The 25885-nt window shown below is 31.5% G+C and overlaps 1 protein-coding gene and 1 pseudogene across 1 annotated transcript in view; one reads left to right on the top strand and one right to left on the bottom strand.

The window, feature by feature from the left end:
• The window catches only part of KIF5B (kinesin family member 5B), a 36992-nt gene extending 11405 nt beyond the window's left edge, over window positions 1–25587 (top strand). The window contains exons 3-26 of the mRNA XM_036228056.1: window positions 1499–1572; window positions 1885–1989; window positions 2491–2539; window positions 3097–3152; window positions 3247–3334; window positions 3498–3622; window positions 4575–4679; window positions 4974–5119; window positions 5822–5970; window positions 6409–6602; window positions 7431–7499; window positions 9157–9363; window positions 9982–10125; window positions 14006–14194; window positions 14824–14941; window positions 15519–15580; window positions 15677–15786; window positions 16564–16665; window positions 17699–17759; window positions 17873–17944; window positions 18118–18222; window positions 19133–19349; window positions 19805–19959; window positions 23148–25587. Of these exons, the coding sequence (XP_036083949.1) occupies window positions 1499–1572; window positions 1885–1989; window positions 2491–2539; window positions 3097–3152; window positions 3247–3334; window positions 3498–3622; window positions 4575–4679; window positions 4974–5119; window positions 5822–5970; window positions 6409–6602; window positions 7431–7499; window positions 9157–9363; window positions 9982–10125; window positions 14006–14194; window positions 14824–14941; window positions 15519–15580; window positions 15677–15786; window positions 16564–16665; window positions 17699–17759; window positions 17873–17944; window positions 18118–18222; window positions 19133–19349; window positions 19805–19935 (2678 nt within the window). The 3' untranslated portion in view covers window positions 19936–19959; window positions 23148–25587. The remainder of the gene's footprint in view (window positions 1–1498; window positions 1573–1884; window positions 1990–2490; window positions 2540–3096; window positions 3153–3246; window positions 3335–3497; window positions 3623–4574; window positions 4680–4973; window positions 5120–5821; window positions 5971–6408; window positions 6603–7430; window positions 7500–9156; window positions 9364–9981; window positions 10126–14005; window positions 14195–14823; window positions 14942–15518; window positions 15581–15676; window positions 15787–16563; window positions 16666–17698; window positions 17760–17872; window positions 17945–18117; window positions 18223–19132; window positions 19350–19804; window positions 19960–23147) is intronic.
• Window positions 9807–9925, bottom strand: LOC118608871 (annotated as a pseudogene).
• Window positions 25588–25885: the final 298 nt, after the last annotated feature.

Genomic DNA, 25885 nt, shown 5'->3' on the forward strand with positions numbered 1-25885 from the left:
ATAATGTCTATAATCATAAAAATTTTAAAGTTATACTTAAAGTTCCAAAATGAATGTATTACATACATTTATTATCCTAGGAGCCTTCATATAATATTTCATGTAATACAAATTACTATGATATCATATAGACATAGGCTAATAATGTGATCTCGAGAAAGTCACTCATTCACCTACAAATATTAAGTTCCTATTGTGATGGTAGTTAGGTGATTGGCTCATATGAATGAATCTTTTATAGATCTGACAAATTTTGGAATTTCTGCTTAGATTTTATGTGATTGATTAAAAGATCTTAAGCACAGGGTATGACAGACATACTGCGAACTGTTAGGTATAAAGGAAGTGAATTGGAAAGGGTCTAGTGTTTTTTTCTCCAGATTATTTTTTCTTCAGAGTTGCTGACAGAAGTACTAGCATCCCAAATTATTTTAAATGTGATTCTTGAAATTATTTTGCTTTCCTTCTTAAAACCAAAACGATTTTGAAAAAGTTAAAAATGTTCGAAGTCTCTTAAAATTTTCCCATGGAAGTACTGATGCCTTCTTTTTCTCATTAACAAATATTTCTGCCCAATGAGGGAATCCTTTTTTTTTTTTTTTTTTAAATAACCAATTGAGAAAAAACAAGAATTGGCTTGCTTAATAATTTGTTTTCCACTGTTATCATCTGCTGTTTCTAACAGAGGCTTCTCTTTTTACTTAGAGCTTCTCTAGAGTAGAAAATAGTTTCATAATAGTTTTCTTGTCACCAAAACAGAACATAAGGAATCCCCGAAAACTGGAAATCAAAAGATTACCTTGCTCACTCAGATTCTCTTTTTTCCCCCTTTAACTTAGTAAAGGTAGATAATTACATGTTAACAGTAGATTTGGGGGTACACAAAGGACTAGAAAAGATATTTTTAATTTCACAGGAAATTTTCTGATAATTGATTTAGAGGTAGGACTGGACTTGTTATACTTCAGATAAGGAGTAGTATATGGATTTTTGAGATTTAACCTCCAGTTAACCACCAATGAATAGTCCTATTTCTAAATGCTAATTAATATTTGTATGTAAATTGGCAGAGCATTTTTTTTCTTTTAGGTCACATAAAGCTTTGGCATACAGATGTAAGTTGCATTTGAGATGTATACTGACATATGTGGTGATTATAAACAACAGAATTTAAAATTTGTTTCTTATTAACCACAGAAAGTGGGCTGGGGAGAAAGTAATTGCATCACTAAGAAAATTACTATTATTTATTTCTTTTAATGTGTTTATAAATCTTTCATGCACTAAACTTTGACACTCTTTCATATTATTGTAAAGACAGTCTAAATTTTTCTCTCTGTTCTTCCCACAAATATTTTATTAGATTTGATTATGCATGGATGGGAACAAGATTAATGTGTGCGAGAATTATTTAGTGTTTTCTAACATTCTGAAGTAATTTCCTAAGACTTGTAAGGGAAAAAAGCCCCTAAATATAAAATCTCTTATTTTCTTACAGATGTACTTGAGGGATACAATGGAACAATATTTGCATATGGACAGACATCCTCTGGGAAGACACACACAATGGAGGTAATATTTTATAATCTGTACTTGGATGTAATTTGCAGTACAGACAGTAAATTTAGTCATTATTTGTGAAATTACAGTATTTATATGTAATTTACCACAGGTTTTATGAGTATTTATATACAGTATTTTACTATAACTTACCAAAATATATAGTGGTTAAATTTGTTTTTTTAGATATTTGTAGAGCCATTTTCATCAAAAAATATCAACAATTAAAATTCCTGTCCTCTATTGACTGCAAATTGTACATTGAAAGTTTTGAGTTTTAATTCATACATCAATTTAAAAAGTCTAGTTTTGTTTTCTGTTTAGGGTAAACTTCATGATCCGGAAGGCATGGGAATTATTCCAAGAATAGTGCAAGATATTTTTAATTATATTTACTCCATGGATGAAAATTTGGAATTTCATATTAAGGTAAAATCCTTGGGGAAAGATTGTATTTTATGCCTAGAATAAGACTATTTCAAAAAAAAACAATAAATGCTAATTTCCTTTTCAAAAGTATTTTAAGATATTTTGAAAATTATTTTATGGACAGGTATAGTTAAAGTTCATTAGAGTTAGTAAACTTGGATTCTTCATCTGACATTAGATGACCAAATTAAACAAGTTAGCTGCCTTTTGTCTTATCTTCCTTCTTTGTAAAGGAGTTTATTTTACTGTAGAACTGAAAGGTTCTTACTATGCTAAGTAGTCTAATTAATTCATTTTAGATGAAGATATGTAAGGGAAATTGATTTTTAATAAAAGCAGTTTGATGAATTTAACTCTTCCTGTTAGAAACTATGGCTGAATTGTTGGTAACTCTGTCCCCTTATCTAGATAATACTTGGCACTTAGACTCTAGTAAATATTTAATGAATAAATTATTATAATTTTAATTGGTTAATCCTTTTTTCTTTTTTTGCCCTTTAGGTTTCATATTTTGAAATTTATTTGGATAAGATAAGGGACCTATTAGATGGTAAGTTAAATTCTTGCTCTTTGATCATTTTAATACAGGATATGTTACTTTGTTTAGTAGTAAATGTGAGACCATTTCTTAGTAACCAATATGAAATTGACAAGTCGTAGGAAACGGACACTTAAAAATTCATCTTTTAAAGTTTTGGAAGAATGCCTTTTGACACATAGAATAACTTATTTAAAGCAGATATTTATGAATGCTTCTTAAGTAGTAATTAGAGCATCTAACTGAGTTAGCGAACCAGAGTCCTGAGTATCCGGTCTTCTATCAGCTGTCAGTTAGATACATTGTTTATGGACAAATCATCAAATCACTCTGGCTTAATGCTTTTATTTCCAAAATGTGGATGGTAGAGGTTGAACTGGATTTAAGGTTCTATATTGCTGCATTGGTTTCTATGTAAATCTCCTACTATTCTACAGGGTTTTAATAGTGATGTTTTCATGTTTTTAAAGTTTATCTTATTAAATTACTTAGGGAAAGAAACAGTCAATTGAATTCACAGCCAGTGTTGGAATTTAGGAGAGTTGCTAATACTCCTTTTTCTTTTTCAGTTTCAAAGACCAACCTTTCAGTTCATGAAGATAAAAACCGAGTACCATATGTAAAGGTACTTACAAAATAATACTGAAAGAGTGTTTAGAAAAGCCCTCTAATAAAAAATTTTTTAGGATATCGACACACTTTAAAAAATTATTTTACAGGGATGCACAGAGCGTTTTGTATGTAGTCCAGATGAAGTTATGGATACCATAGATGAAGGAAAATCCAACAGACATGTAGCAGTTACAAGTAAGTGGAATATTTATTAACACTAATTAAGGTACAAAACTGTTTCAAAATATCTTTATCAAGTTGTTTAATTTTAAGATTTTTCTTATCAAATAATGCTTTAGAAATTATTAGAAAAGGAAAGCCATGTTTGTTTATAGTTGTTTGTGTAATTTCATTGCAGATATGAATGAACATAGCTCTAGGAGTCACAGTATTTTTCTTATTAATGTAAAACAAGAGAACACGCAAACGGAACAAAAGCTGAGTGGAAAACTTTATCTGGTTGATTTAGCTGGTAGTGAAAAGGTAAAATCTTTATATTCCGATAGATATCTAAGCATTTTTGTGAGTTACAAGCATTGAAGCCAGTGCTTTATGATTATATAAGCTCAATAATTAGTTCCAAATCACTATTACTTGGACCATAGTCCAGTTCAACCAATAGGTATTACCTTTGACATAAGATGTATGTTTTTATTGAGAACTTCTTCCGCTTATGTTGTTATGAATTTAATTAGGTATCCTTTTCCTAATTTTTGGTATCTTTTTATCCATATTTGCAAAGGGCTCCCTGTGAAAAATAGTAACTTATCCTTTAGTCCTTTCTGATTTGGTTGTACTTATTTCCTTTCTTTAGATGATTATTTTATTATTATAGTCTTATATAATCTGACCCTATGTCAAAATAAGTTCAAATGTTTTAATATTGACTATTATGACCATTTTAACTTTTCTCCTAATCTTGTTTCTGCTGATTAGAATGATATACCTATTGCCTTCTCAGACATCTAACATACATCCTTTAAAGCTGGTCTCTAATTTTGCAAATTGAGAGGCCATTTCTTCAGCCAACATTGCTAACATATTGTAATATATGCATTTTGTATTTTATAAAAGAAGCAAGTTTGCTGCTTCTGTGGTTCCATTAACATTATGCTTTAGAAAATTTTAAAAGGTTCATCTTTTTAATGTAGAAAAGGGGAATAACAAATTAGTAAACTATAAATATACGTGTAAATTGGTTATTTTGATGATATCTAACATTGTTAGTGTGCTAGACACAACTTATTTTGAAGAGCACAAACTAAAATAAAATTTCATGTCTCCATCATATTCTTGTCATGCATATAGTTACTTTATGTTCTCAAAAGAGTAATACCCTAGAAATAGTTGTGCCTGAGAGTAAACACTTGGCAAATAAAGTCATAAAGCTTTTCTTCTTTCTTTTTTCTTTCTTTTTTTAAAATCTTATATATAGGTCAGTAAAACTGGAGCTGAAGGTGCTGTGTTGGATGAAGCTAAGAACATCAACAAGTCACTTTCTGCTCTTGGGAATGTCATTTCTGCTTTGGCTGAGGGTAGTGTGAGTATACATGTCTTCTTATGGGGAATTACTTAAATATATGTTTATATATATACACACACACACACCTGTATTTGAGTGTGTGAGAGGTTCACTGTTTTTAAATCAATATGTGTCAATTTATTGTCTTATAGGAGTTTATTTTGTAATATTAGTATGTATATCCTAGTTCCCATCTTAATATTAAACAAAATAACAAATCACTCTGTGATTTATTTAAAATAGCATATTTTCTATAACAGATTTTATTATGTAGAAACCCATTGGTCTTCTGTGTTTTTTGTTTAAATGTAGACATATGTTCCATATCGAGATAGTAAAATGACAAGAATCCTTCAAGATTCATTAGGCGGGAACTGTAGAACCACTATTGTAATTTGCTGCTCTCCATCATCATACAATGAATCTGAAACAAAATCTACACTCCTTTTTGGCCAAAGGTTTGTTAAGAAAATTCAAAGTTGAAATGTAGATAGGCCTTTTTGTTCATTAAATCTAGGAAAAATATCAGTTACATATTATTTCAATCAGTGCATATTGTTAGTGTATTATAGACCCAACTTTTTAATTGAGAGACAGGTAATACAAGTAAGTTATCTTTTAGACTGCTTGGGTTTGAATTAAGTTTTTGTATACCTTAAAGTCAAATGTTAACTCTAGTTAAATTTATATAAGAAGTTTTAATTCAGTATTAAAGAAAATAAGCATTGCATCAGGTAATACAGTACAAGTCTGACAAATATAATCCTATGTTAAAACTGTTGACATAACAGAGTTCAAATAATCTATAGGAGAGGTTAGCCTAGGAAAATATGGCTTTATCTCTGACTTCCAGTGATAATTTCTTTTCTTAATTCAGCCTTGCAATTGAATTGTAAAAATATAGGCCCCTGTGTTTTATCCTCATCAGGTTTTTTTTTTTTTTTTAAGCTCTTCACAAATATTAAGGCTAACTCAAATTTAGTTGGGGTTTAAGTAAACATTGTGCTAAACTAATTACAGCTCTTATTATTTAGTCAGTTAACTGGACAAGAATAGTTAAGTTAAATTACATAGAACGATTAGATATTACATAGAACGATTAGATATCAATTGAAAGTAATTTTAGTCACATTATTTTTTTTCCTCAATCACTTCTTTAGGGCCAAAACAATTAAGAACACAGTTTGTGTTAATGTAGAGTTAACTGCAGAACAATGGAAAAAGAAGTATGAAAGAGAAAAAGAAAAAAATAAGACCCTGCGGAACACCATTCAGTGGCTTGAAAATGAACTCAACCGGTGGCGTAATGGTAATGGCTTAAGAATTTGTCATTTTTAGTTGTTGAATACAGATTTAGAGCTATTTTCTAAATTTGAGATACAGATGTGAATATAAATAAAAATAGCAAAGCATATCCATTTTCACTTTTCAGGCATTAGGGATCATCAAATAAAAATGAGTAAAGCCTTTTACATTTAATTCTTATATTACCTGCAATAATAGAGGTACAAAGGCCAACTAGGAAGCTATAAAAGTTATAAAATGGCAAGATGCCTGGATTTAGGGTGTCAGCAGTAAAAATAAGATTTGGTGACTGGATTTAGAAGATGGGGAGAGTCAAAGCTAATTTTAGCTTTACAAATCTCAAGGACTGAGCAGATTAAGTTGGTAAGAGCAGCTGAAATTAAAATTGAAATTAGCTTTAGACAGTTCAATTTTTGTTAACTATTCTATTGTCTTATTGTAGGAGAGACAGTGCCTATTGATGAACAGTTTGACAAAGAGAAGGCCAACTTGGAAGCTTTCACAGTGGATAAGGATATTACTATTACCAATGATAAACCAGCAACCACGATTGGAGTTACTGGAAACTTTACTGATGCTGAAAGAAGAAAGTGTGAAGAAGAAATTGCTAAATTGTACAAACAACTAGATGACAAGGTAGGTATTGTTCATGTTCTATTTTGTTCTAGAACATTATTTGCAAAGGTGTTTATTTTCTAATGTCAATATTATCGGTCCTCGTGACCAAATATACATCATCTTTGTTTTCTGTTAACCTTTCAAAAATGGTTATGTTAACAAAAAATAGAAAATCACAATTTCTGTTTCTATGCAGAAACTATGTGCAAGGCATATCTCCCCCCCCCCCCCCATTTTTAAGCTAAAGGAACTTTCTAAAGGAAATTAAATCATTGGAGAGCCTTAATGAAATGGCCTCTTAAAATCAGGGATCTGAAAACTAATAAAAAATGATGTAAGAGATTAGATAGTGGGAAGCAGAATGGAGTGAAAATGCTATCTTCCTGCTTTGATAATATTAGTCACTAGTGCGAAAAATCAAATTATGAACCAAATAGGAAGGGGAAAACAGGCGGGAAAGAGACTAGAAGAAACTAGTTCTGGTATTGTTTTTGTTGTATTTTAAGCAGAGATGGCAGGTGTGGCTATATGGCCATTATTTTCAATAATAGCTTCAATCGTGTTAATTATTTTTTAGCATTTAAAGTATTTAATAATAGCTTTTTTTCTTATTGTATGATAAATCTATAAACCTTTTTTCAGCGTGCATGAAAAACTTACAGTTAACAATTGAAAGATTCCATCTATTTCTTCTTAAGATTAAAATAAGCTATGTTGAAATAGTTTTGGAGAAATGATTTTGAAATATTTTGAGCAGGGAGATACTAATCTTACATTTTGTGTTAGGAAACAATTAGATGACCAGGTTGTGAGCTACTTTTACACCTTGTTACTTTAAAATTTTAGGATGAGGAAATTAATCAGCAGAGCCAGTTGGTAGAGAAATTGAAGACACAGATGTTGGATCAGGAAGAAGTAAGTTGATTATTATTTCCAGAAAAACTTTATTATTATCATTTAAACACAAATGATGAAGGAATCTATAGAGCTCTGAATATACTAGGGTGCATCTTGAAATTTTTTGAATATGTGCATGCTTCATTGTGGGTATCGTGATGGATGGATTGAAGCCGAGATTGACTTCATCTTATGATTTGAGTTCTGTCTACTGGAGGGAAGAGAATAACTCATTTTAGTATTTACTCTTTAACATGACATCTGGATTTTTTTGAAACTGCCTTCTGTTTTTTGAAGTACAGTGCTCTTCTGTCTCCTGATTCTCCCCAGAACATTTCTTACTGATCTTGGGGAAAACTTAGACTGGTTTGGAGTATGTAGACTTCCCCTCCATTAATTAAAAGTACAGTATTTACATATGGAAATGAGGGAAGGAATATAAGAAAACACGTTTTATTCTCATTCACTTCAACATACAGGTATAAAATTCATTGTAAAGGGATTATTTAAAAAATACTGATTTCTGAATTTCATCGACTTTGTCTTTAATAATTATATAAGTTGGAGTATGACTTATTGTGAGAAGGAGAATGTCAGTGAATAAAATCATGTTTTACTCTTTACATTTCTACCCTCATCTAACTTGTTGTTCATTTCTGTCATTTTTACTTTCTTCTTAGTTCTTTCAAGTGTCTCTCTAGTTTGTCACCTAGTTTGGACCCTCATTTATCTCACCTGCAAAGCAGGAGGGGGTCATTGAAAAATGGTCCTTTATTTAAGGTTTGTTTGGGGGAAGGGTGGCAAAGACTGCACAGTTTCAATAAGAAAGGGTTACCCACCATCAGCCAAATTAATCCTGGTCAGATTATTTTTATGCTTATTGCAGCTATAGCATTGTTTCTCAAAAGGGAGCTAGTAACATTGCATAATTCTTTATTATATTGTTCTGTCCTGTACATTATAGGACATTTATCATCCCTGGCTTCTGCTTCTAAGTGTCATTAGCATTCTGCACCATTATTAGTATTCCCACACATTTCCATATGCCACTACTTAAAAGCCACTGATATTGGATGATTGCAGTATCTTCCTAAGTAGTCTTCTCTTAGCTTCTCTCCAGGTCAAATTTTATATGCTGATACTAAATTTTCCTGAGGCATAGCTCAGAAGCCACCCCCTGTTGCCCAAAGAAAATCTGAATTTTAAAGCAAATCTTCTAAACATCTACTAATTTCTTTTTCTATGCACACTGTTCATGAGCCTAGAATGCCTTTGCCTTTCTGTTACTTTAATTTGCATATGACTAAAATCTACCTATCCTAGCCACTTCTCCATTTCCTCTCCTTTGTTTATAGAAATAGCTCCCTTTTTCCTATACTAACAAGCACTTTTTTTTTTTGTCATGTCCTGTCCCTCCTTTATAGCTCTTGTTTTCCTTTTATTTATGTACCTATCTTCTTGTCTAGATTCCTCAAGTGCAAAGTTTTTATTTGATATCCTTTCTGTCTCCCACAGTATCTTTCACAGTGCCTACATATAGTAGACATTCAGTAAATTTGTTGAATGAGTTACTGTTACCACACTTAATAGCATCTACATTTCCTCTCTTTGTGCTTAGCAAATAGAATTTTAAATTTAGCAAATAGAATTGGTAAAAATATACTTTCTCACCTAGCTTCTGGCATCTACCAGAAGGGATCAAGACAATTTGCAGGCTGAGCTGAATCGCCTTCAAGCAGAAAACGATGCCTCAAAAGAAGAAGTCAAAGAAGTTTTACAAGCCTTGGAGGAACTTGCTGTTAATTATGATCAGAAGTCTCAAGAAGTTGAAGACAAAACTAAGGAATATGAATTACTTAGTGATGAACTAAATCAGAAATCGGTAGGATACAAGTTATTCTTTAATACTTTAGTACACATATTCTTAATTGAAATATTAACTAAGTATATAGGTAGGTAAAAAAAAAATACACCAACCATCTAGAAAACTGTCAATTCCATTCTAACATAAATTTGCTGAGACTTATGGCAATAAATGAAAAATCAAATTAGTTAATTTGGAAGTTTCTCATTTCTAGGCAGAAAACATTACCCAATCTCAAAAATTTAGTGAAATAATACAAACTACCTGCTCTTAATGGAGCACAGTATGATTACTTTACATTGTATATTAGGTCTAAAATATTTTTAGGCTTGAACTGGGAGCTATCTCAGAACTTAGTAAATAATAGTCAAGAAAATAAAAGCAGAAAATAATGGTTATGTGACTTTAGGTGAAAACTTGAAATAGCTGTCAATATTAAAATTGATTTTTTTTTTTTTTAATGTCTACAGCACCTGAGTTTTCTAGGTGGTCTCCCATCCAAGTACTAACCAGGTCCGACCCTGCTTAGCTTCTGAGATCAAATGGGATTAGGCTTGTTCGGGGTGGCATGGCCATAGACTAAAATTGATCTTTTATTTAATAGATTTAACTACCTTTTATTTTTGAATCTACTAGGCAACTTTAGCAAGTATAGATGCTGAGCTTCAGAAACTGAAGGAGATGACCAACCACCAGAAAAAACGAGCAGCTGAGATGATGGCATCTTTACTAAAAGACCTTGCAGAAATAGGAATTGCTGTAGGAAATAATGACGTAAAGGTAAATATAATAACTAGTTTTTAAGTGTAATTATCTGTATATAGTCTATACTTTTGTTTATTATTTTTATCAAAGGTCTTTTCATACCCATTATCTTTACAATAGTCACATGTAGTAGATGGTATTATCTTCATTTTAAATAGAAAAGAGGAAGAGAATGGGGTACTCAGGTATATGAATGTTCAGTAAGTAGCAGTTATTTGGACCCCATGTTTGGTTCTTTTCCTCTACTGTGTAAAGATTTTTCACTTAGAAATTATGTTAATAAATTACCATACATAATATTTCATAATTGGAACAACAATGAAGATTAGTTCAGGAAGTAAACTTATTAATAAATTAGTCTGTAGTTGCTTTAAAGAGATAAAAGATGAGCACTACTAAATAATCCTTTATTCTTTAAATTTTATGAAAAATTTCAAAGATATAATAGAATACCGTGAACCTCAGAGTTATTAGTTATCAAAATTTGGCCACACTTATTAATGCCTTATTTCTTCTCTAGTGATCGTAATCTTATTAAGGATAATAATATTGGTTATCACTAGGCATGTGATAAAAAAATTTACCATAGTGACGTGGTAGATTTTTAAAGTTAGACCATTCAAATCCACTACAGTTGTTAAAAATAAGTAAAGAAAAGTTAGACCAAAAAAAGCAAAGTAAGATTCAACTACAAAAACATGTATATAGCATGAAAGATTGTTGTAGGTATTTGTTACAGTTACAGAACAAATTTATGCTTAGGTTTATAATTAGAGCATACTAAGAAGCCACGTTAACAAGAGTTGGAAATGAAATAAAGATTTTTGGTTTGGAGCACACATTCCTTCTCTCGAATGTTACTTAGGACTATTTGTTGATGAAGGCAAGGATTCTTATAACCTTCTCAAATGTCATTTCTTAATGTCATCTCACCTCATTGAAAGAAAGGAAATGTTATTGTTAAATATTAGAACAACACTATTTAACCAGCATTCTGAACATTCTGTCCTGTTTTTGTGGTGAAGTAATAGGAAATGCTTAGAACTATATTAGACTCTTGGGATGGAAAAGTAGATTTACTTCATATCACTGAACATTAGAACAGTGTTGTTCAGAATTTGCTTTGTAGATATGCAACTTCTTTTGAGAAAAATCTTTGCATTTCATATTCAAATAATCTACCACTTTTTCGCCTGTGGTAAAGATTGAGAAAATATAGTGGAAAATGGCTTGTGTTTAGTGGCAGAGTGTTACAATACAAGTTCCCTGACTCTTAGACTGCTTTTTCACTATATATATATCCTATTGTAGCATTTTGACAGCAAGTCAGCCTTGCAGATAGCTTTCTTTAAAAAGAAATCTATGGATCCTCAGTATTACCGTTTGCACATAATTCTTTTCTTGTTCACATTATCAGTTAAGCACTACTTGAGCTCCACTTGTTTTGTGGGGGGTTTTTGCATTATGGTTCACTCTCAGCGTGTACAGTTCTATGGATTTTGACTAATGCATAATAAAGATCCACCATTACAGTATCATATAACAGTTTTACTACCTAACAAATATCCTGTGCTTTATGTATTCATCTCTCTCCCTGAATCCCTAGCAACCACTAATCTAAGATCTCTGTAGTGTTGCATTGTCTATAATTTCATACAGTTGGACTCATACAGTGTATAGCCTTTTCTAACTGGCTTCTTTCAGTTAGCAGTGGGCATTTAAGTTTCTTCCATGTTTTATTGTGGCTTGATAGCTCAAATTTTAAAATCATTTAATAGTTTATGGTGTGGATATAGCAGTTTGTTTTTTCCATTTACCTATTGAGGAACATCTTGGTTACTTTCTCAATTTTTAGCAGTTATAAATAAAGCTACTGTGAAAGGTATGAAAAGTCTGTCATAATTCATTGTTTTACATGGGATGGCCAGTTGTTCCACCACATTTGTTGAAAGACTGTCTCTGTTGAATTGCTTTTGCCCCTTTCAGAGATCAGTTGACTGTAGTTGTGCATGTCTATTCCTGGGCTCTATTCTGTCCCATTGACCTGTTTGATTATTGTGCCAATATCACATCGTTTTGATAACTGTAGCTTTATAGTAAATCGTGTAGTTGGGTAGCATTAGTCTTTCAACTATGCTCTTCTTTAGTATTGTGTTGGCTATTCAGGGTCTTTCAGGTTTCCATATAAACTTTAGAATCAGTTTGTCAGCACTCACAAAATAACTTGCTGGAATTTTTGTTGAGATTATATTAAATACATAGAACAAGTTGGCAAGAATTGATATTTTAACAATATTGTCTTTCCATGAATATGGAATATTTCCCTTTTTTTTTTAATGCCTTTCATTAGTATTTTAGGGTTTCCTCATAACATTTATGCCATAGTGTTTTCTTTTTTTTCTTTGGTGCTAATGTAAATGACACTGTTTGGAATTTCAAATTCCACTTGTTTAGTGCTGGTATATAGGAAAGTGATTGACTTGTATGTTAACCTTGTATCCTGCATTGTTACTATAATGGTTTATTAATTCTTGGAATTTTTTAATAGTCATGTCATATGTACACAGTTTTATTCTCAAGCTCCACTTAATTTTTCTAAACAATAAAAATTTAGTATCTTATAGTTCTGGAGGTCAGAAGTCAGAAATGGGTTTTACTGGGCTAAATCAAGAAGTAAGACTTTTCCTTTTAGAGGCTATAGAGGAGAATCCATTTCCTTTTCCAGGTTTTAGAGATTGCCAGTTTTCCTTTAACTTAGGATCTCTTTCCTCCATCTTCCAAATTAGCAACGACAGATTGCGTTTTCACAATAAATCACTCTCCGTCTGACTCTTCTGCCTCACTCTTTCACTTATGAGGACCCTTGTGATTACTTTGGACTTACCTGGATAATTTAAGATAATCACCCAGCTCAGGGTCAGCTGATTAGCAGTCTTCATTCCATCTACAACCTTAATCCCCGCTTGTCGTGAAATATATTCAGAAATTCCAAGGATTAGGATGTGGACATTTTGGGGAACCCTTATTATGACCTACACAAAAATCACAAAATAGCATAAGTTAAAACTGAGAATAATACAACAAAGAAATAAGTTGACTGGGGCATAATGGATCCATAAATTAAGCTAATGGAAAAATGTACAGTTAGTGATGTCTTATGTACCTTCTTTGAGTTCCAAGTCAGTGATTCTTAAACTCTGGATTTAAATCATACTTTTGAATGCTGTAATTTTGGGTGGCGTTCTTGAAGGGATTAAAAGAATCAGAACAAAACTAATCACGTCACCAATAATTATATCACAGTCACTATTCCGGTATAACCCTATCGCCATTAAAACTATCAGAGAACTTGACTATTCTTAAGCACAGTTATTGATTACATAAAGCTCCACTTAATTTTGACATTGATTATTGTACTGAAATTTTATAGTAAAACCTATGAAAGTTTTGGAAAGTACAGTGACCATAATTTTTCCTTTGTGAGGTTAAAGTCATCCTTTCCCTGCCTCCTGAATAGCCTTATTTGTTAAGTTTCAAACAAACTTACACATGATTAACAGTAAACTTCCTAAAGAGGGCCTATGAAGAAGAAATCCAAATACTGAAAGAAGCACAATTCATCAGAGGTTTTTTTCGTTTATTTTTTTGGTTTACATTATTTTTTCCCCTGTAGGCATGTTATTAGTGTTAACTTTTAGAAAGGAAAGCAAAAATTTAGCTCTGTTTACTTACTCTTTATTACCCAGTATTTAATGAAAGAAAAAAGCCCCAGACTTCCTTTGAATACTGAGTAATATTAAAATATATTTAATTTTGTTAGATTTTAGAGTCTAATTGGTTAAACACACATGAATATTTTTTGTCTTTTGTTTTTTATTTTACTTTTTTCTCATAGCAGCCTGAGGGAACTGGCATGATAGATGAAGAATTCACTGTTGCAAGGCTCTATATTAGCAAAATGAAGTCAGAAGTAAAGACAATGGTAAAACGCTGCAAACAGTTGGAGAGCACACAAACTGAGAGCAACAAAAAAATGGAAGAAAATGAAAAGGAGTTAGCAGCATGCCAGCTTCGTATCTCTCAAGTATGTATTACAGAGCAAAGTTTCTTCATGCTTTGAATAGTCTTAAAACTTTTATTTACTGTAAAAGTTTTAAGAAAAATGAACATTCATAGGTTATTTTGAGCACCAAAATAGAAAGGTTAATCAGTTTTTCCTAGTCTAGCTGCTTTATAATACCATGAATGATATAACCAGGTTGTATTAACATGTATGCATTAAGCATACAGATTTACTAGAGAGATGTGATTGATGTGACTATTGAAGATGAATCCAGATGAATTCTGGGGTGGACGAAACTGCAGGGCCAGTTTTCTGGCTTCGGCAGCTGAGTGGATAAGGCCATTTGCCAAATTAGGAATTGTAGAAGGGAAGAGGGTTATGTCATATCGTGATAACAATAAGAATGTTTCATTTTTCAGCTTTCAGTGCCTTTGTTGTAAGTGTTATAAGCTATATAGATGACCGTTTCATTGATGAAGTTCTTCATCATTGTAAATTTGGCCCCTGAACATTTTAGGTTTAAGTATCTTCTTTAAGTATATTACACGTTTATGTATGTTGATAAAACTTGATTATTTTCAAATATTCTGAACAATAAAATATGTGCATGAGAATTTTCCCACTTCACATCAGTATATTTTTCCCAAAAGCATGAAGCCAAAATCAAGTCATTGACTGAATACCTTCAAAATGTGGAACAAAAGAAAAGACAGCTAGAGGAATCTGTTGATTCCCTCAGTGAAGAACTAGTTCAGCTTCGAGCACAAGGTATTAACTTTTGAGTTATTTCTGAGTTATGTTTATATTTGTGCTTACTTTAGTGTAATTGTAGTAAACATAATTCACACTGATAGAGAATTTTAGGAATACTGATAACTTGGAATAGTAAACAAATATGGCCTTTAACGTGGCTTTGAAACTTTTCAAAGTTGTGTTTGAATATGGAAGTAGTCAATCTGGGAATTTCCCACAAAGTTATAAAGTTAATACATAAATGCATGTACATATGTGAAGTGTGTGTGTATATATATACACACATAAATCTTGACATAGGAACTTAAGAAAACTGTTTCATTTCCCTACCATGCGCTAACCCATCTGTTCTGGGATTAGGCAAAGAAAATAAAAGAAACCTTAATATCAATACAAAGGAAATAGCTAAAATGTACCAGTCAACATATCATTGAGCTTGGAAAGCAAGATTTACTATCCGTCATTTGGATATTTTAAAGTCAAGTATTGCTAAGGAACATATGTATTCCTCATAAAACCAATTTATTTCTTAGTTTCTGTGAAGAACTTAAAGGCTTATTTTCTGTCTTGTTTTCTCTTCCTACCCAAATAGAGAAAGTCCATGAAATGGAAAAGGAGCACTTAAATAAGGTTCAGACTGCAAATGAAGTTAAGGCAAGTTTGATGTAACATTGAATTCTACTGGCTTTAGTCCATCATTATTAATCTTTATTAGTCTGACTTAGTGTCCTTTCTCACCAATAATTTTAGCAAGCTGTTGAACAGCAGATCCAAAGCCACAGAGAAACTCATCAGAAACAAATTAGTAGCTTGAGAGATGAAGTTGAGGCAAAGGAAAAACTTATTACTGATCTTCAAGAGTAAGTATACTTTTCTTTCCTCTAAATATTAAAAGCTAAGAAAAATTGACTATTTTAAAGATAAGATGGAATAAGTGGCTATTGGTGGACAATATATTCTTTTTAGATATCTGCCCTTTTCGTTGAAATTATAACTTTCATTTATAATTTACGAGTTCCAGGTGAAGTACTTTTTAGATCTTTTGATGTAACTATTCAGTAAAAAGGAAAAACAAACTTCAGCCATTGTTACAAATAGAAACCTTCTCTAAATCACTTTCTTACTTTCCTTTTAAAAAATATTCTTTATTGAGAAAAACTTTATTGGAAATTGTATTTTTTTTTTTGTTTTTAATAGAAATTCTTCTCTTTGTAAGATATTTTTCTTACTTCCATAAACATTTGTATAGCATAGAATGTGTAAAAATTAGGATGTCTGGAACTAAATCAGAGGTGCGTAAGAAAAAATGATAGCAGAATTTGGGATGCCGGTCTTACTAGTAATACCTAATGGATTCAGGGAGATGAAAGATATAGAATAAAATCATGTTTCGAAGCCAAAATTGGAAAATATTGTATAGCTGGAAGTAGCCAGGTCCGCTTTCCTCCCCTCTTCTCCCCCTCCTTCCCCCCAACCCCATGGCACCCATAGCAGACAGGATCTCAAGAGGCCTTTGGTTGTTTTGAGTGGTGAGATTATAGAATTTAAGACTTTGAAAAATTTTAATGATAACATTTAGAAAACAGTGGTGTTGATATTGTTTGGGGTTCTCCCTGCCCCCCCCCTTTTTTTCTCAGCCAAAACCAGAAAATGATGTTAGAGCAGGAACGTCTGAGAGTTGAACATGAGAAGTTGAAAGTTACAGATCAGGAAAAGAGCAAAAAATTACATGAACTCACGTAAGTAAATGTTTTAATTTAAACTGAAAATTAAAGGATTGCAGACATTACTATTGGATGTATCCAATGGATACATTTTTCACTTTGTATAGGCTAGAGTGTTTTTCTTAAACCCCCTGCATTGGTTTGATTTATACCTAAAAACTCGCAGTATAATCAATCTTGTGCTTTATGAAACAAGGTTTGATATTTCCGTGATGGTCAAGATTCAGATTCATGTTTATCAGACTGTTTCCTGTTTCTGAGCCAACATTTTATGTCAAGATCTGTCAGGAAGATGAACCTAAAATATGGCATTAAGTAATTTAAAAGATTCAGGATCTGCTATAAAAACTGAATTTTTGTCAAAATCGATCTTGCATAAAAGGACATCGGTATGTTAGCCTTGCCTTTTGAACAAATGTTTTCTAATTTACTAAGACTATAGTCAGTCAGTACTCAAAGTTTTTAGAATCTGAGCAGATAGAAGACTCAGAATTATAATTTTTCACATGCCTTGAATTTATGAGAGAAAGTTTGTAAATGAACTGCTATTGTTAGAATGATAACACCATCAGGACCAGGTCAGAGTTGATTTTATAAATATTCTGCTGAATCTCAACCATGATTTTTTTGGAAATAATTTTAAATAAAATATGTAATATACTTTGTTCTTTAGATAATTCATTGTTGCTGTAATTTCCAGGTAATCAGAATTATTTCAGATGAATAACAGGATGCTCTACATGACATATTCTAAATATAAATAAGAACGATTTATTATTATTTGAATTCTGCCACATTTTATCTCTTCTATTGCTATATGAGGAGAGTTATTTCTATTAAGTTATAGATTTAGGAGATTATAAGGCATAAAAATTTCTTTGAAAGACACAACATGAGCAAACTTTAAAAATAAGCATTTTTCATTTATTTGAACTCAAGAATTGATTCTTTCAGATAAAAAAATTGATTCAACTCTTGAGTTAAATAAAACTATAATTTTATAGAATCAAAAGTTAAAAATATGTATGTATGTTTTTCCTCTTTCTAGGGTTATGCAAGATAGACGAGAACAAGCAAGACAAGACTTGAAGGGTTTAGAAGAGACAGTGGTAAGAAAACACTTAAAGATAAATAGAATTGGGGAATGATAATGAGTTTTTTCTTCTTGGTTGTACTAAAATTGAAGTCCGAACTCCAAAAACACTGCTCTTCTTAATTTAAGGCAAAAGAACTTCAGACTTTACATAACCTGCGGAAGCTCTTTGTTCAGGACCTGGCCACCAGAGTTAAAAAGGTAATATAATTATATTTAGATACGGGTATTTATATAAATGGTGCCTTCTATTTATAATTATTTGTATTCATAAGTGAAATAATTTTATAATGTAACAGTTTTTGTTTGGTTAAGTTTAGGGGTTTCTTTGAGCTTTAAATTTTTAACAGTATTCATTGACCTTATTTTCTCAGAGTGCAGAGATCGATTCTGATGACACTGGAGGCAGTGCTGCTCAAAAGCAAAAGATCTCATTTCTTGAAAATAATCTTGAACAACTCACGAAAGTGCACAAGCAGGTAATAAAGAATATATTTTGTGGTACCTACAGCATTGTAAGAATAAAAATTTAAGGAGTGGCAAGTATTTATTTGACTTTTCATACCCTGAGCCATTCCATTATTTATCAAGCATTTATATAAAGAAACTACTACACATTTTTAGGGAAATTAATATTTTTAACAACCCTTATATTAAAAGAGGCCAATGAAAACCTATATTCTTACTTGCTTTCTGAAAGTTCAGGTCAGTTTTCTTAATTTGTTCATGATAATTAAAAAAACTTTTAGGTCTTTGCAACAAAAATACGACTTTTTTGGTCCTTTTACATTTAATGCCCCAGGTATGAAATATATAATATCATGTGGCAGCTCGTATTTTTTTTTAAATGTCATTTTTAATTATGGCTTGATAAATGATTTAATTACAAAAATATTTTTTAGCACCGAATTGTTGCATATCTTTGTTATTGTAAACCTGATGTTTACACTAGATGTTGGCGCCTAGAGTAAGGTTAAAGAAGTTTTATTTAGCCTTTTTGCTTTTAGAACTTCTGAGGGGATTGCTAAATTTATGTGTGCTTGTGGATCTTAGCATGTTTAAAAGGGTATTCATTTCTAAAAGATTAATATCAATGAAGAGACCTAATACTATGTTCTAACTTATTGTCATTGCCTAGTACGGGGTAAGAACAACCCCCTCCAAAAAAATTAAATAAAATTATATTTTTATGAGTAGTACATATGTATAATATGTATGTATGGATGGACGTATTCCTTGCTTGTTGCTGCCTAAATTAAGTTAGTTAATTGGAAAACCTTAGTATAAAATGCAGTTTTACTTTTTTCTGAAGAGAAATTATACAATGTTCATACTTTGTCAAATAATCTTGTTAAAGCTAGAATCCTAATTTTCTTCATGTACTTTCAGTTGGTACGTGATAATGCAGATCTTCGCTGTGAACTTCCTAAGTTGGAAAAGAGACTTAGAGCTACTGCTGAGAGAGTGAAAGCTCTAGAGTCAGCACTGAAAGAAGCCAAAGAAAATGCATCTCGTGATCGCAAACGGTATCAGCAAGAAGTAGATCGTATCAAGGAAGCGGTCAGGTCAAAGAATATGGCCAGAAGAGGACATTCAGCACAAATTGGTTAGTTGAACACATTAAAACCTTTAAACCTTGCTTAGTTTGAACGTTTTCATTTACTTGAAAGCATATTCTGATTCATTAATTATGTGTTGTAATGGTGGTATTCATTTTTACCATGGAGACAAAGACGTTGAGGAATAACCACATTAACAGGACAAGAAGATAAATAGGAACAACACAAGCAAGCAAGAGTGGTCAGGGATAGAGAAAACTATGTTGAGCAATATTTCATGCTTCAGAATAATCATTGATATAGGAGTAGGTATAAGAGGTTAGATTTTATAGGTCCTGGAGGAAAGGATATAACGAAAAAGAGAGCTAGAGGAATTTTCTAAGAAACAAAAAGGCAGAGGAAAACAAAAACACTTGAGGATTTATTGTAAACAAAGAGATCTAAAAAATCGTTATAGTGTATTAGGATTTATTCCAAAGCCAGTTTTTGGTTTTTGTTTTAGCTAAACCTATTCGTCCTGGGCAACATCCAGCAGCTTCTCCAACTCATCCAAGTGCAATTCGTGGAGGAGGTGCATTTACTCAGAACAGCCAGCCAGTGGCAGTACGAGGTGGAGGCGGCAAACAAGTGTAAGGGTTACACCTTACCCACACACAGGTTTGTAGTCTGTATCTGGCTTTTGAATTATAGCTGTAAATGGAAATGTTAAACTAAAGAAAATGTTAAAAAAATTTTTGGATTTTCATATTAATGTCATGGTTTTTTAAATGTATGTAATTGTAAATGTAACTTGGCATGATTTCTTCTAGTCTTTTTTTCATAATTCACATCATGTTATTCAAATTTATGTTATTGTTTTAACCTAACATTGGATCATTTTAAAAAGATCTCGATATTTTAATAGGTATGCTATACTTTATAAATATTCTCTTTTACTAGACATGTAATTAAGTACATTAATTTTTCTGTATTTGAAATTTTCTAAAATTGAAATTTCCATGTAGAAAATTTGAAATGTGAAAAATTGTTTAGACCCACTCACCTATTAAATTATTTCCAGAAGATTCCCAAAAGTGAAATAACAAGAAAATGTGAACATTTTTAAGGCTCTTGATACATATTAACGCTGTCCAGAAAGACTGCACCAAATGGCATATTAGCCAAAGATACTCGCCATTTTGTTGCATCTCTGCCAGCTTATTTTTTGAGCTATTTCTGTGTCCTTTTCCGTTTACCTTTTGCAAGTGATTTTTTGAATAAATTTATTGAGTTCTTATATTTATTAATTTGTTTTTAATTTATAAGTAATATCTGTTTCCTTGTAGGAGATTAAAAAATATCACAAAGTTGAAGATAAAAATCATCTAGAGATACCACCCAATATGTTGTATTTTTCAAGAGCTTTCTTTACATATTATAACTTTTAAATTAAAAGGTTTAAGCTGTTAATAAATATTCTATTAACACACTACCCTATCCTACTTTATAACCTGCTTCTTTATCTTAGTAATATATCCTGTACATTTTCTTCTACAACATGATTGATTAGTTAATAGCTGCCTGATATTTCATCATATGGCAGGAACTCCTCGGATTTTAATTCTTTCAGAAGACCCAAATGTGTAGATGCTTCAGAAACTAAAAATACTAGATAATTATGGGATGGTTGACTGTTGTTTCTGATAAATACTAAAGTCAGTTTATTTTAATCTTTCTTGATTTTACTTTGATGTTTTGCATAACATTGGTTCTCAGTTTAGAGAATGAAGGAGTATTGTGGAGTATTCATATTACAAATAATTTAATATTTTTTGTCACATAGTATAGGATTTAAAAGGTAGCAGTGAAGTGAAAAGAGCAGACTTTGAAAGTTTAAAATTTGAATCCTACTTTATGAACTTGTGCAAGTGACTTTTTTTAAGTTTCTTTTTCATTTTGACTCTAACCATTCATGACCTGTTTAATATCTCTAAAACATTTTTCTTCATAGCCACAATAACATTATCAACAAAATATAGCTAACAATTAGCAACTAAAAATATTTTTTTAATATTACCTAATAATCTGTATTTAGATTTCTTCATTTTAAGTTCTTCACAGCTGATTTATCTAAACCAAAGTATGTATGATTCAAGACCACTGTTTGCTTTTGCTTATATTCCTTAAGTTTCTTTTAATCTAGAATAACCCCCTTTTATAATGACATTGACTTACTGAAGAGAGACTAGGCAAGTTATCTTGGGCATGTGCCACTTTCTAGGTGTGTTGGATTGTTTTTATATGTAGTTGCTTTATTCCTCTATTCTCTATGTATTAAAAGCAATTTTAGATTCAGCATAAACATTCTTACCAAGACCGTATGGTAAGTAATATGTGCTTAATATATTGTCACATTAGTAGACATAAAATATCTAGTTTTCCTTTTCCCTGCCTGTTAGGAATGGCCTCTGTTTCCCTCCTTTGGAGTACTGTAAGTTCTCACTAAATGTCATTGCTAAATTCTGCAACTTTAAGCAAAATGATGTATAATGAAGCCAGTTTGATCATAGGCTAATTGATATAAACATCAATGTTACAACGAAACACCATTGAATAAAACGATGCAATTTGAGGACCTGCTGTATTTACTTTTGAGCCCCTTTATTAGTAAAATGGTAGTCATTCTTGAGAATTACACAAGTTAAGATGTTATTACCTTTTACAGAACGGATTCTTTTCTGCAAGCTGAAGGTGGGCAAGGGCAGTTGAAAGCATAACTGGATATAGGTGAAAGCTTATCCTTTGTGTATATTGTCCTCAGATTAAAATTCCTATGTAAACTTTGAACTGATACATCATTTGCAGAGAAGATAGAGAATGACCTTTGTTAGATGTAGCCAGGTTTTAACTTGAAAGTAGAATGCTGAGCCCAGTGTAATGATAGCACTTTATTAGCACATGAGAGAGATAGCTAACTTAGCTAAACTAGTTTTTTGAGACTTGAAGTAATTATAAAAGTATAAACATTTATAGATTTGTCTCATCACTAGTCCAAAGGATAGTAGGTGTTTTTTGTTTGTTTTTGTTTGTTTGTTTGTTTTTATTCTTGCGTCAGTCAATCTTAAACCATGGTGGAGAGGAGTATATGATCTTAAGTGATAAATTACTAAAAACTTAAATAGTTTAGATAAGAATTTTAAAATTCTTTTAATTATTAAGAAAAGCATTTCATTTTGGGGAAAGATGGCAGTATATTAATATCAATATTAATTTCAATACTCTTACTACCCAGTTTTACATGGTTGGTCTTCTAGCTTGCATAATACTTTGAATGTTGAGTTGACAGTTTAATACAGGGATGCCTCCAGGTAACAGTCACTGATGTTTATTTTCATTGTCATTTTTCTACCATATGTACCTCTTGGGTATCCCTATTTCTCCACCTCTCTTAACCTCCCCCCCCCCCTCTCTCTCTCTTTTTTAATTGCAACATATATAACATTCATGGTTAGTGGTCCTTGGCTTAAGAATGTCACTGACACTGTCTACTGGTTTCCATCTTAAAAAAAAAAAATGATATTATTCATACATCAACTTACTTGTAGCTCTCTTGGGGAGAAATAAAAAATGAATGGCTGACCTTCTAAACATAGTACTGCTCATAATAGCTCTACATAGGAGGTAAGTTTAAAGGAAAAGAAATCAGATCACTTAATGCTGCCTTTTTTTAATTTTGGAGAAAGTGGTCAAAGCTGTTGGCCAAAAGGTTTATAAACTATTGGTGTATTTTATTCCTTTCGTGTTTATCTCAAATGCAAGTTTTATGCAAATAAAAATATTTTCTCTCTGCTTTCTCCCATTTTCAGGTGTTGAAAATGATAGGAGTATGAAGAAGACTTAATATCAAGCAGTCATTCAGTGACTATAACCTTTACCCCTTGGGAATTGTAGAATTATAACTTTTTTAATGTATAAATTATATTTCGCCTGTACAGCTGTTTCCTACCCTCTCTTCTTATAAACTCTGCTGCTTCCCAACACAACTAGAGTGCAATTTTGGCGTCTTAGGAGGAAAAAAATTACAGTTTACAACTGTGGCCCTATTTATTACACAGTTTGTCTTTTGTGTCTTAAATTTAGTTTTCACTGTGCCAAGCTAACTGTACCGTATAGGATCGTGCTTTTTGTACTATTTTTGTTTGTGTTTATTTTTTAATCCCGGTTTAAATTACCTAGCTGCTACCGCTTCTTGTTTTTCTTATTAAAGTGTCTTCCTTATGTTAGGGAAAATGGAACATTTAGGTTAAATGTCTTAAATTTTACCACTTAAACACTACATGTCCACAAAATGTATCAAGTCAGTACTGTACTTCAATATCCCTTGAAATGATTTTAGAGTCAAAATTATTTGTATCGTCTCTGAAGTTTGCTTCTGAAAACTACTACTGTATGTGCACTGAAACCTTAAAACTGCCTAAATAGGCATTTGAGACTGAGTAAGTCTACATAATTATCTCATGAAATGCATGTTGCTGAATTTTCCTGAATAGAAATATTTGACATCAAAAGTAAATCTCAGTTTAAGAAAGAGTTCGAAAAGGAATTGCATTTCTCTTTTTCCCTATTCTATAATCAGCATATCTTGGTGGAATGAAAATACCCTGCTTCATTCTGGTGAACCTGCTAGTTAACATAAGAATTGGACAGATATTAATTTGTCCTCTTAATATAGTGAAATAAATTATAGGATAAAACAATTTTATATTGTTAGTACTATATTGGTTGATCTAAATTTATAGCCTCTGGGGGGGAAAGTGGAAGAACAGGAAAAATAATATGGTGAATTTATAAATACGCAGGTAAATTTGGGTCTGAAATCCCAGAGGTATTTTTAACTTGCTACACTCTTATACATTATAATTTATTTCTTGTTTAACCTAGAAATAGGTCATCATTTGCAAGTCACTAGTAATCCTCAAATTATTTTTTTGGCTATAGCCCTTAATTTTGTAGTTAGTGCTAAGTGTACTTGTTTTTTTGCCACCTCTTCCTCAGATGATTAAACTAAATCAACAGTTTGTTTTAGGAATCTCTAAAAGTAATAGATAAAGAGATTTCAATATTTGCTTCATCAGTGGGGGGAGGGTGGCTGCAATTATGTTAGCAGAAATTTGGGGAGAATGGGGATTTAGGATTATTCAGTCAGTAGAGAAAGAAATTTGGTAAGTTCTGTGTTAGGATCTGGCTGGCAGAATTAACTTTTTGAAAAAGTTTTATACACATATTTGTAATAAATTTGGAGCCATAGTCAGAAGACTCAGATCATAATTGGCTTATTTTTCTATTTCCTTAACTATTGTAATTTTCACTTTTATATAATTTCCATTTAAAAGATAAACTTATTTATTTATTTTTTTAACAGTTAAAAATTTTTGCTGTTGTAGTCTGCAACCTTTAAAATGATTGTGTTGCTTTTAGGATTGATCAAAGGAAACACTCCAAAAATTGAGATGAAACCTTGGCGCAGCAAGATTGAAATAATGCAATTAACTAAAAAACAGTGCTCCAGCCTATTATGATAGTTTTCTAAATGGAGAAATATTTGGCTGCATACACATAAATGTTTATATTTTGTTTCCAATGAAAACTTGCTTCTTTGGCAATATTCATAAATAAAGCAGAATTTTTTTTCTCGTCTAAATATGGTAGTATTCTTATTAGCTGTATCACGGGTATTGGTGCTGTATAACAATGAATTGTAACTAGCATGTAGTTCAGAATACACAATGTTAGGTTTTTTAAAAATTTCTCTGATTCTATTTATAATTTCAAACTTTCACAAAGTGTACAAAGAATTTCATAAATATGTTTTCAGTGAACTCTTTGCTATGGTAGGTTATTAAACAACATTCTTATAAATGAAAATTTCTGATCATCTAGAACATTGGCACTTATTTCAATTTGCAGTGTCTTTTTTTTTTTTTTTGAACCGAATATATTAATGTTCCTTTGACTGGTATTGATAAATGGTTCAGAAGAGAAACGGTGAAATAAAAGTAATATTTATTCACAGTGATCAATTAAATTATTTGCCTAACTTAAGAATACTACTGTGCATAACTCAATTTGACATGAAGTGATAAGAGTCTGAGTCTACCTGTGGAATATGTTGGTTTGTTTTCAGTGCTTGAAGATACATTCAAAGATAATTGGTTTTGGAAGACGCCATATAATTTTAAGTTTTACTTTAACCTGCATGCTGTAAATGTGTTTTATGTTTAAATAAAAAAAATTTTTTGAAATGTATTAACTTTCTTTAAACTTATTTAATGAAGTGTTAGAGTGATTTTATGAGACTCGGTGGCCTTCTGTTTTGACGTAATATTGACTAATATTCATGAATGTTTTGTTGCTGATGTATTGTGTATTTTGACAGTAAGTATTAAATGTAGGCTGAAGGATTAAGAGCTAGAAATGAATTATCAGTCTCAATATATTACTTCACTTTAGTGTGATTTACATGGTTCTGTTCATCTGAACCTGAATTATTAACCTGTGTAAGATATGTTAAAGTTGTTTTTCACTACTTTCTTAATGGTCATTC

Source organism: Rousettus aegyptiacus, unplaced genomic scaffold (genome assembly GCF_014176215.1).
Source record: "Rousettus aegyptiacus isolate mRouAeg1 unplaced genomic scaffold, mRouAeg1.p scaffold_m13_p_10, whole genome shotgun sequence".
Taxonomy (NCBI): Eukaryota; Metazoa; Chordata; class Mammalia; order Chiroptera; family Pteropodidae; genus Rousettus; species Rousettus aegyptiacus.